The 12140-nt window shown below is 47.4% G+C and overlaps 1 protein-coding gene across 1 annotated transcript in view; it reads right to left on the bottom strand.

Moving 5' to 3' along the window:
* Nucleotides 1-1467: 1467 nt before the first annotated feature.
* Nucleotides 1468-12140, bottom strand: part of sema3aa (sema domain, immunoglobulin domain (Ig), short basic domain, secreted, (semaphorin) 3Aa) — a 31319-nt gene continuing 20646 nt past the window's right edge. The window contains exons 7-17 of the mRNA XM_061078390.1: nt 10666-10808; nt 10460-10574; nt 10302-10371; nt 7805-7949; nt 7478-7697; nt 7105-7196; nt 6971-7012; nt 6562-6719; nt 4747-4814; nt 4495-4643; nt 1468-4107 (exon numbers count right to left, since the gene is read on the bottom strand). Coding sequence (XP_060934373.1) covers nt 3388-4107; nt 4495-4643; nt 4747-4814; nt 6562-6719; nt 6971-7012; nt 7105-7196; nt 7478-7697; nt 7805-7949; nt 10302-10371; nt 10460-10574; nt 10666-10808 — 1922 coding nt within the window. The 3' untranslated portion in view covers nt 1468-3387. The remainder of the gene's footprint in view (nt 4108-4494; nt 4644-4746; nt 4815-6561; nt 6720-6970; nt 7013-7104; nt 7197-7477; nt 7698-7804; nt 7950-10301; nt 10372-10459; nt 10575-10665; nt 10809-12140) is intronic.

Here is a 12140-nt window from a genome sequence, read left to right as displayed (position 1 = left end):
AAAAATAAAATGTCTGAAATATGAAATGTTGATGCAAACATGATTTGTGTCTGTGAGTAGACGAGAGGAGAAGAGCAGTGCAGACAGCGATAACACCCTCCTCCACCATAATGGTCAGGACAGCTCCTTTCTTCATCGTGCATCAGACTGACACACACTCGTACACACCGAGCGTGCAAGGAACACAGGACATTCAAGGACAGTCGCCATGGCAACAGGACCAACCAGGAAGCGAGTAAATTTCGCTTTAAGAGATTTTTTTGTCTGAGTGTGGAGGCAAGAGATTCCTGTAAAAAAAAGAAAAAAGGACACAGTGCATGTTCTGATGCTGCAGCCTTGAGGCCTCGGATTGGCTCTGACAGGAAGCAAGGCCGCACAGGTAGCGAGCCAACAGCACCCTCTAGTGGCCGGACAGGAGAATCATCATACTCTATAACTTAAACTATAATTCTAGCTTTCACCTCTGACAATTTGTTTGTTTCTCAGCAGGATAAGGCAGAAACTACAGAGTGGATTTCCATGAAACTTGCTGGGAGGATGTGATTTTGGCCAAGAAGGAACCCATTAAAATCTGGGGCGATTCAGGACAAACGAATTTCTATTTTCATTGTCGTTAATATTGTGAGATCATTGACAGAATTCAACAGATCCACACTTTTATTTGGATGTGCACCAAACTGCCCACACGCTCATAAATATCAGTCCCCTAAACATGTCTGATTCTTTTCATCAAGATCCATTAAATTATAAGGAACATGTTGAAAAACAGTCTATATCACAACAAATATATTCCTGGATGTGCCCTCGGATCTGCATTCACACCAATATTGAATATGTTCTTTCCTGACTCAAGCTACATCATTTCACCAGGTTTCGTTTATAATCTGTCAGGTGTTTTTTTTAGGTGATGTTGCTTTCAATCAGACAAATAAACAGTCGGGGTGAAAACATAACCTCCTTAGTCGAGGTAAATATCAACAAAGGCTGAATTCCGTTTATCTGATGCACTTTCAGGTTCCTGGTGTTGTTGATGCTTCCTGACTGAACAAACCGAATGTTGGTGTTTTAACTAACATGTGTTCTTCTCCTGCCCCGAGTATAAAATATCTCCTGTGAAGAAAGAAAAAAAAACCTTTTGCAAATGACATTAAATATTCATCAAGAGCAGCCGAGAGCTATGAGCCCATCTGAGCAGTTTTTCTGTTTATTCTCAGGTGGATGAGGTTGGTCTGAGTTCTTTCGAAATAACCATCTGTGGGATGTCTGCCTCCAGCACAGGACAATAAACGTGAATGGATTCTTGCAGCACGATAAAAACGGAACCATCTCAAGTTTCTGCAGCGTTTCAACTCGTCCCAGCAGGAGAAGCACAGATGGTACAGAACCAGGAGCGTGTGAGACCGGCTCAGGGCAGAAAGTTTGCAAGTGAAATAAAAAGAGCAAAACTTGTACTTTTTTTGTAACGGAGATGTTTATTTAGACAACTGAACGCATGCCAGAAAGAGCCGTGTTACAGCAGCGGAAACTCTCAGCTCTCTCGCTTGTTACTAACTCTGAGGGAGAGACCCGAATCAGGGACACACCGACCTTTTGGAGTGTCGGTACAGAACGCTATCCGCTCGAATTTATTGCATTGACACTTTATACTCTTGTCGTGTATTGAGGGGTTAAGGAAGACAAGGGGGAGGGGGGGTTACCATCGTTGAATTCGGAGATTAAGGAGGTTGGATTTCGGACGAGTGTCTCGGATCGCTATTAATCACTGTTTTGGCAAAAGTACAATTCACACTTTGCTTTTAAGGGAACTTTACCTCTCACACAAAACACAGAAAGAGAGACGATTAAAAAAGATGCACTTACTGTAGGTAGCATTCACATGCAGTAATAAGGTGTCTTCTCCTCAGACTAGAGTTTACACTTTTCTCCACTATTTCTTACAGAGATTCACAGCTAAGGTTTTTCTCAGATTCGGGGAAGTATCTTACACATCATGGCGACTCGATGCATGGACGACATGTCGGGTGGATGTGGGGTAAAGGAAAACGTGATATAAAAAATCATCGGTTATGGCAAAAAGAGACTAAATTGTGCTTATGTTCGACGGGATTCGGTTAATGACGCAAACCCCCTTTGTACTCGAGTCACTTTCAAACCCTCTGTGATGTGGTTTCGCTCAGTTGGTCCGTCAAAGTTCACGTAGATGCCGCTGCCGTTGTTTCTCCAATGTACTGATGAGCCAGAAATACCATAATATCAAAAATAAATGCAACCCTTTCACAAAACAATGAGCAATAAATAATTATCAAGTGGTGTTCTCGTACTGTATATGTACTGTATATACACAGAGTTACGTTTGTTGTATATATGTACACAGAAAACAAGTGGCAGTCTATCTCCGACTGGCTTTTTACGTAATAAGTCACACAGGATCCTCAGAGGCGGGAAGGGGGGGGGGAGATAATGCACGATGAGGCGGCTATGTTGCTCGTAATTTTTTGCAGAAAAAAAAAAAATAGAACCACTGGTTTGGAAAGGAAAGAAAATATAAAAGTAACATTTTTCAGGGAGGGAGTAAAAAAAAACCTCCATAAAATAACTAGCTTATTAAAACAATGATTGACGACAACATGCACGATGCCTCGGGTGGAGCGGGTTGCGACGAAGCACTTTCTCTGCATGACTTTGCAGTTTTTGCATGTTTATAACGAGTGGGCCACCGGTGCAAAGCTGTGCACACCTCGCGGTGAACTGCACGCCTCCCTTTTCCTCCCGCGGGGGGGCGCTGTAGTTCGAACGGACGAGACAGAAAGGATTGTTTTGTCCTCAAGCAGTCCTTTCAAAATAAGAGTCTGTTTACGCTATCTTTCAGTTCACATGCTCAGGTCAAAGAGGGAAGCAGGTCGGAGAACATCGCATCCGCTTCCGTAAATGTCCGTGCGTCTTATTAACGTCTACGCCACTGTCCTCTCAGCGTATCAAGTCCATCTGCTTCACCGACGAGCACCTCAGTCGACGTTTCTCTGTCCCCGGCTTATCTTAGTAGCTTATGTACAGGAGGTTGAACTGTCCGCCAGACAGTCTCCAAGGCAACCAGCCACATGCTCACACATTTACAGTATTTTCCAGTCTCTCCATCCTCCGTTCATCCTCCTCCTCCAAGGTTATGTGCGCTTGAGTCTTTGAATGAGAGCGGTACTTGTGTGTGCTTCTACTTAAACGGTGTGTCTGATGCGTGTGGTTTTGTTCTTGTCATGGAGAGGTCACTGAATCATACACTGGACAAACACTCTCGAGAACGTGTTTGTGTGTTGACAGTATGTGTGGATGCATGGGTTTTGTGCTTGTGTGTGTAGATCTGGTTGCGTGTGTGCGTCTCTGCGCTTCGTCTCAAACACTACGCGGAGGTCTTTGAAGCTCGTGGGTCCTCCTGTTGCGTCCCTTCTTGTTTTCCTGCATCCGTCTCCACTTGGCGGCGTGCTGGCTGTTCGCCCGCTGTCCCCCCGCCGCTTGTGAGCCCGCCAGGCCGCCCTGCCCCTTCTGGCTGTTTTGCGTCTTCGGGTTGCTCCTTGTCGCCTGGCCGCTCACCGTGCCCGGATTTGTTGGACCTTTCTGGGCGTTCTGGCCCCGCGCTGGCCCTTCCACCGTCGGAGCTCCGGCCTGAAGCCACAGCCTGCTCTGCGATGGATTGGCCTGCTGCCTCTGAGCATTGGGAGCTGTAGCTTTAGGCCTTAACGCAGCGCCGTCGGATTTACCCGGATTGTTACCGTTTGGCGCCTTCACCTTCTTCTGTTTGCGCTCTTTCTTCCAAACTCGATCGCAGAACTCCTCCACGCTGTTGAGGTCCGGGTGGTCCAGCAGAGAGAGGAAATCTCGGTACCACACCCTATGCTTCGGGGACTGACCCACGCCGCCTCCTCCAGCACCGGGTATTCCTGGGAGGATGTCGCTCAGTTTCTGTGAGGGGATGACCTGGAGGTTGAGGCGGAGAAGGGGCTGAATGAAGCCGTGCTCGATGGCCTGGCAGTGGTAGACTCCTGTGTCGGACTGGGCGAGGCTGCGGATGAGCAGACCCTGGTCGGTACGAAGAACTCTGTCATCCAGCTTGATCTGAAACACACAGAATGAAATGCATGAAAAACTGCTGCGACAGCATTTATTCTAATGGGAACACTGTGTTGAAGAATTTGGGCCATCCAGTAAAAAAAAGTCCAACCTGGCTGCAATTGTTTTTTAATCTCTCCTGTTTCCTAAAACAACTCACCCTGAACGTCTGATCACACAAATATAGGCACGATCCAAATGTTCTTATATCATTAAGGCTGAAAACTCAATCTAAACTACTTCTAGGTCACAAAGGTTAAAGGTCAATAGGATCATAGACTGTAAAAAAGTAATAGAACAGGAAAGGTGTTCTAATCAGCATGGAGTAGATAATATGGACACTATCTTCAGAAGTGGGCTGTGTCACCCAGTTGAGGTTCACACATTTCCTACCTCTTGCTTTCGGTCGTCGTTGATCTTCTGCAGCTGCCAGTAGATGAGCGCCCTCTGGGACTTGGGGCTGCACTCCAGGAACATGCTGCTGTTCTCCACACCGAACACACTCCTGTCCTCCACTCTTCCTCCTGTGCCGTCAGCGTCGTCTGCTCAAAACCGAAACACACACAGTGAGTGCAGATTAAGACAAGTGTGTGTGTTTGTGTGTCAAAGAGGAGGGGAGCGTGGGTGTGTGAAGTCATGACGTACCGTGATGCTGGAGGTCTGAGCACTGGGAGAGAGGGTCTCCGTTCCTGATGTCCTGTCGCCTGGTTCGCCTGGGGACACAGTAATAACAGATAAAGCCACTGGTAATTCAACACATCCTCAACTGGATAGAGCAGAAATGCACTTGTCACATGTTCTGCTCGCTGTGATGTTCAGCAGCAACCACTAGGGGGCAATGTTGCCCAGTGCAACTCCACATGCGGCCTCCTTTTCATTGAAAGGGACAGAAAACGTGTATTTACTCAACCTTTACTCTACTGTAACATCACATGGGTGAAAAAATATAAAAATCCAAACCCTGGCAGAATATTAGCAACATAAACCTGCAGGGGCAGTAAAACAGCCGAGCCTCATTGCTTTCTGATGAGTCCTGATTATGAAACACAAGCGATTTAGTTTCGCCCTTGAAATTCCTTGCAAAAAAGAAGGCACAACTCTTTGTCCTCCTGACGTGAGAGTCCCCTGTGTCATTGGGCTTTTTTTTCAGCTTGGGCTTTACTCACGTCAACCAAACTGCCAATGTATCCTCCCTGTTTTTAGCTGCCATGGTTTAAAGATTCTGATGGAAGCTGTGGAGAGGAGGGGTAAGCCAAAGGTGAGGTAACGGCTCTTAAGGAGGAAATAAAGACGGGAACCATTGTAGTTGAAAAAGAAACAGATGAAGTGAAATGGCCCATGTGTGTGTGTGTGTGTGTGTGTGTGAATCCTGCATGAAGAATATGGCTTCCTCCCTCCTCCCCTCCTTACTTCCTTACTTTCCTATGCCATACATATTTGGAAACTCATCTCTGTCTCTTTCTCACACACAAGGTCCCTCCTCCGTACATTTCCTGACCCAACATTCCTGTCTTTTTGGCCGTCTGAGCACGTGCGGGGCCGGGCATCTGGTTCCCATTCTGGGCGAGGGAGAAGGAGAGGGAGCCGGTGCCTGGCCCTTAACCATGGGGTGTGCCACCTCGCCTGTAACGCTGCCAAGGTGGCGTTTAACCACTGGCCTCTTTCTGCTGGTGTGAGAAGTTGCGGATGCATGAGACGCAGGGGTGTGTGTGTGTGTGTGTGTGTGTGCGCACGTGTGTGTGTGTGTGAGGGCTGTCGTGGTCGGCCTAATCCCGCTGGATACAGCAGAGGGTAATTTGAGGGTGTGTATGTTCATACCTCCTGGCTGCAGGGTGAAGCGGTCAGACAGCTCCTGTTGGCTATAATTTAGAGAGAGTGTGTGTGTGTGTGTGTGTGTGTTTGTGTGTGTGTGTGTGTGTGTGTGTGTGTGTGTGTGTGTGTGTGTGTGTGTGTGTATGTGTCTGTCTTCACGTCGGTGGTATCCTCTTTGCTGTAAGTTGAAGGGTTCACAACTCACAGCAACTGTTACTGACAGGAGTTATAACCCAGGCTGCTGAATTCTACCTCTTGGAAAGCGTCCTTACCCTGAGTGTGTTTAATGACCGTATTTTGGGCCTGTGTAATATTCCTATTCCAGATTACTTCCACGTGTAGATGCTTTGCCCCGTATCCGGGAAGATTTCTTGGATATGGGTGCACTTGCTAATGGGCGAGTGGAGGTCTGAGGTTGCAGCACCAGGTTGTGTGTTGAAATTGCCCTTGAGCAAAAGTCTTTAGAGCCAATTGCAACAGCCCGCTGCAGGTGTACTGATAGCTCCCAGGTGTGACTGCGTGAGAAGGCGCTAACGCAAAAGGCCGGATGTTGCTGAGAAGAGTCGTACGAGCTCGGCGAACCCTGCGTTAACTCACAAATAATGGCTGACGAGAAGCGATTAATGTGCGAGCGTGTGTGCCTCCTACCTCTTGGCGGTGGGGAAGTATCTTGAGCATTCGGTGCCGTCCCAGGCGCAGTACGGGTCCCGGGCCAAGCAGCACTCGGCGCAAGCTTTCCCATACACATCGCAACGGTGGAGAGACATCTGCGATACACCCAGGGACGAGCCAAGGTACAGCTGTTGCTGTGGGAGCCAAAGAAAAAAACCAAGGATTTAAAACTTGAGTGCTCCTGTGTGGCTCTGCTGGAAATGCTCTCGTGAAAAGAAAGCGTTTGCGGGTTGGTTTCTCCGTAGGCACATTAGATATCTTTGTTTTTTCTGGATAGCAGTGTTTGCTTTAAGGCCCATAAGTTCTTACTTCTTTGTTTCTCTTGGGCTTGTTTCCTTGTCAACAACTTTTGTGTAATATATAACGTGTTCAAACATGTTTTTACCTGCTTGGTGGACAGCTCCATGGCAGTAATGGTAGTGGGTTCCTGTACAAAACAAACACAGCCTGTTAAACACCACATTTGTGCCTATTTTTATCCATCATACATTGTTTTTCGCATTATGTTCAAAGTCGTACCCTGAAGACCGTCATCTCCTCCAGCACCACCTCCTCCAGGTCGTGCCAGCTCTCTCTGGGGATCGTCACCACCTTCAGCACTGTTCCCATATCTGAAGGACAAACAGTTTGTGTATATTAAAGCCTATTCTGACAACATCTGTGTGTAGTTGCTTGTTAATGATGCAATTCATATTAACGTCCCAATCTGTAGCTGCTGCTCTCTGTTAGTATATTTGCTTCACTGTAAAAAATATATTTCGCAAAGTTGTTTTGTCTGAAACTAGTTTAAACTGAATATCTTTGAGAAGAATTGGTCAAGAATGATGACATCAACGATAAATACCAAGTTACTGTGACTGCTTTCAGTAATTTAAAAGTAAAAGGTGCGTACCTGTGCCGATAAACATGACGTCGTACTGTCCGTCCTCTGCCTCCACTCTGTCCACCACCAGCTGGGAGAACTGGTAGTCCACATCTGTCCTCACCATGATGGGACGCCCCCCTATCGGGAGCACCGGGTTGAACATGGCCGGGTGGCCACGGGCGAAGGTGATGACGTCATCGGGAAGGTCTTTGGTGGAGTCGAAACCTCCGAAGGTTTTACTGGGACACTGAGAAAGACGGCAAAAAGAATGTGAAGCTGTGTGTTTAGTTTCCGAGGAAATGTTTTCTGATTGTGAATCTACTGTTTTTTTGGACGGTTCATGTGGAAACTCACAGTTCCAGGACGAGGGTAGGGCACCCTCCCTTGGAAGGGAACCCACTGGTAGGTGGGTCCATCTCTGTGGGCGTAGGGGCCCAGGAACACCCTCCTTATGTCGGCCATGTTGTACATACACACCGCGGAGCCTTTAAAGATGTTACTGCGAAGGAAAACAGAGAGAAAAGGAAAAGAGAATAAGTTGAAGATAGGGAGGAATGGGAGGGCGGTGATATGAAGAAAGATGACACACAGGACCAAAGGGGATTAATAGGTGATTGTTGACAAGACGGGGATTAGGAGCTTGTGAAATCCCGAAGAAAGACAACAAAATGACCCTTCATCGCACAAAGACGGAGGGGGAGCAAGGTTGTCATTACCTAAGTACGGGAATGACAGACTGGAAATCCTCTGTGATTGTTTCCAGCATCTTGAGAGCAGACAGGAATGTGGGCACTCCACCAAAAAAATGGGAGACCTGGATCGGAGCATATTTGAAATCTCCCTCCAATGTTTTTTTGCGAGTGTTTTTTTGCCCGTTAGCCAGATGGGCGGATTTTGCTCTCGCTAGCCAGACACAAGTCGGACGTAGACAAGGTCAATCAATCATGCAAAAGAGGGGAAATTATGTGGGTTTCATTTCAATTTCTGCTCTGTCCCGGGTCGTCCAGAAGACAGTGATTTGAGCGGTGACTCATAAATTCCATGTGAACAATCCAAGATATGTTTTTCTCAAGAATTATTGAAATATTCATGCGGAGACGTACGTAGGATTGTGAGCTCGCTTTTTGCACTGAGCATTGTAGGCCCATTAACCTCTGACCACGTTTGAGGAGATCTGTTACATGATTTTACAGATTAGCTAGATAATAGATCTTCAAAAGTAATCTCATCATCATTCTAAGGGACACTTTTAAGAAGACGGATTTTGTTGGCATATCTGATGCGTTTGCAGGAAACAAATGCTTGGCTAAGATTTGGGGACATCCTTTGTCTCGCTGACTGCAATGGGAAGTCGTCTCAAACTAATTAAGGATGTGGCTGACACACACACACAGACACACAAACACACACACTACTCACCAAAGCACGGAAGATGAATGGATTAGCATTTGAAAACGTTAATTACAGAGAAATTCAATTAACTCCAGGGCAAAAAACAGACACTCATATGTCCGTGCTTAAGAAGAAGGGTGAACATGTGTTTGTGCAGATACACACAGCTTCAGAGAGAGAGGCACACAAAGTCGATCCACCCCACAAACACACGCAAACACACACACACACACACACACACACGAGTAGGGAGGGACACAATCCAACATTGATCTGTCAGTGGCAGCTTCTTTGTGCCTCATTAAGCAGTGATATTAAAAGCTGGTCCCTCTGAATCTCTGGTCTATTCATCTCTGAAAACCGGCCACTTAGAAAACCAATTAAACTCCTCTAATTCCTCAATGCCCTGTAATTGAATTTTAAAGCGTGTGTGTGTGTGTGTGTGTGTGTGTGTGTGAGTCGGGGCGAGCTCCCATGTGTAGGTGTACGCCCGCCCAACCTTTTCGGTCAGAATACGTTCCAGAAGGCTGAGAAAGGCCAGACGGGTTTGCTGATGCAAGGCGACTGTCAGTACGCGTTTGCCCGCGCCGCCATTCTATTCATCCAGCCACCGGTTTTTATTATGAGCAGTGATTGATGGCGCTTGTCCTCCGCTCAAAGCGCTTCACAGACACCACTGGACACAATATCGCCTCCTCCTTCCCATATGCAAATTCATCATCATCATGATAAGTGCCGCCATCTGTGCCATTTCAACTCACTTATCTGGCTGGGCCCGCGCCTTCGCCCCCTCCGCACGCTTCAATAGCGCCACACCCGGGCCTTTGAAAACCCCATTCAGAGCTGGGGCGGCGGCCAGGGGAGAGACGAGCCTTCCCGCTGAGGGACTCTCGTGTTTCTCTCGCTGCCTCCCGCCCCATAATCTGATTTCCCTACGAGCCCCTGCCAAGGTTTCGATGGATGGAGAAAGAAAAAAGGAGACAGGTAGCGAGGGATTGGGAATCGGCTAAAAGCAATCTCAAGGGTTTGGGGGGAAAGCAACCATAAGACACCTGTAAGTGGATTATGGGAAGGGGGGGGGGGTACTGTCTGGGAATTCGGCAGGGGCACACTTGGTCGCTCACAGTTTCATGCGTCATTTAAAACGGTTAGGAAATAGCAGATAAAGGGATTGGATGAAAGATGTGAAAGGAAGAATCTTTGAAAGGAAATATGAAGCGTGTGTGTGTGTGTGTGTGTGTGTGTGTGTGTGTGTGTGTGTGTGTCTTTTTCAAACACAGAGGAAATAACTCGTCCAGGACTGTTTGCACATTGAATACATATCAGCTCCTTCCAGTCTCCTAGCAACAAATCAACAAAACAAATATGACACTACCAGCATCTGTGTCTAACTGAGAATTCGAGCCCTCGCACACAGATAATGAAGGTCGTCGTGAAAGGATCTGGACGGGGGTTGTACCTGGATGTGGTGAATACGGCGTAGATGACTGGATTCTTCGGGTCCTTAGAACTCATGAGAAACACGTCCTCTGGAAACAGAAAATAAAGAGCGGGTGAGGCGGAAGCTTTTTGAAAAGAATCCTTTTCTCCACACGCGAATAAAGAACACAAGCTTACGTAGTTCGTCGAAGTGCGTATCAATGCCGTTGACCCCGGGCACTGAGCACATGAGCCGGGCCTTGAGGAAAGTGGTCCACTTGTTCACCAGACTCCTGTGACCTCCCATATCGTTCTGTAACAACATGTTTCTGTAAGCATTCACGCCATCATTTCTGTAAGAGGCAGCAATCTTGGATAGGATCTTGCTGTGTGTGTGTTGTTACCTTACACAGTTGTCCTATCCTGGCGATGGTGGCTTTCCCGGTGTGCTCTCCGTCCATGGCGTTCTCCTTGAAGAACAGGAAGATCTTGTCATCTTCAGGGTTGTCGCTCTCCGGGATCAAATGCACGTTGATGAATCTGGGGTCTAGAGGCAAAAGGGAATATGAATAAACCAGAATAGCTTTGTCCGCAGTGCACAATGGAGCCAAATCATGCATTTCTTCATGCACAAATGTAATTTTACGATCCTCTGTCCCGATGACCCCGATTTTACACCTCAGAAACCAATCCCCCCATGATTCCCTCCCGTCACGGCTCAGTAATAACAGCCATTTACTTTACACCCCGGTGTTTTAATATCTGCCTTTACCCCAAGTGAGCGCTCCAAGTCCAAATCCCATATAACCCCCGTCTCCAGACCACATCCTCGCAAACACACATGGCTCTGATTGTCCCGGGTAACACATGAATAAATTGATCTGAACTTTAAGCACGAGAGGAAATCAAAAGCTAAACGGGGCAGGCCGGGGCCTTAAGGGCTGAGATACGACTCGGACTCCGAGGGGCACGAGGGCCGAGGGAAAGCGGGCCGCAGTCACTGAGGCGTCGTCACGCGTAAATCGAGCCTGTGTCTAAAAGCTCGGGGGTTAGCCGGAGAGAAACAAGCAGTGCCATGTTACGCCTCCGTGGCCGTTCAGGATATAGAGTAGCTGTGAAAAGGGAGATTGTGGCCAAAGTGGGAAGCAGATTTATAAGCGCTGTGCGGGTGCGAGACCTCTGGCATGAATCATGCGCGCCCCACACATGCTTCATACCTTTATTGTGAGTATGAACCCTTTTAAAATCCACACATTAATAAACCCAACGCGCTCGCGTACAAAAACACGCTGTGGTAACACAATTCATTGGGTTTGATTCCCAACACAAGGCCACTTCATTGAGAGATTTCATCCAACGTCCGTGTGAGTTAGGGGGAATTAGAAGGTGAAGAGACGCGTGAATATAATACATGAATCAGAGTGAGCAGAGCCAAACCTGCCATCTAACCCTAAATCCCTTTTCAGAATCAGCTGCCATTAAGCATTCATTCCCCAGTTTCTTTCTTCTCCATGTGAGCACCATGTAACCTTGTTGATAAAGGCTCGACTGAATATCCCCATCCCGCTAATCCGCACAATTACAATCCCGCTTTTGTGGAGACGGGAGTTGGATTTTGCCCGAATGGATGAGATCCCCACCCCCCCCCAAGCGAGTTAGTTGGAACAAGGTGAAAGATCGATCGGGATTAAAGCGGCGGCGATGACTTCCTTTTCAAATGGATCTTTATTAATATGTCACAGTAGTCTGCACCACAGAGGCCAGTGTTTGTGGTGGTGGGGGAGGGGGGGGGGGGACTGAGAGGAATTCGACTCCACTACAGGAAAACAGCTGAGAGCGGATTAGTTCTGTGGGAAAGAACTGGGGTGAATAAGGGGGA

Source organism: Limanda limanda, chromosome 1, assembly GCF_963576545.1.
Source record: "Limanda limanda chromosome 1, fLimLim1.1, whole genome shotgun sequence".
Lineage (NCBI taxonomy): Eukaryota > Metazoa > Chordata > Actinopteri > Pleuronectiformes > Pleuronectidae > Limanda > Limanda limanda.
The sequence above is the reverse complement of the archived record's forward strand: the minus strand, read 5'-3'. Positions and strand labels throughout refer to the sequence as shown.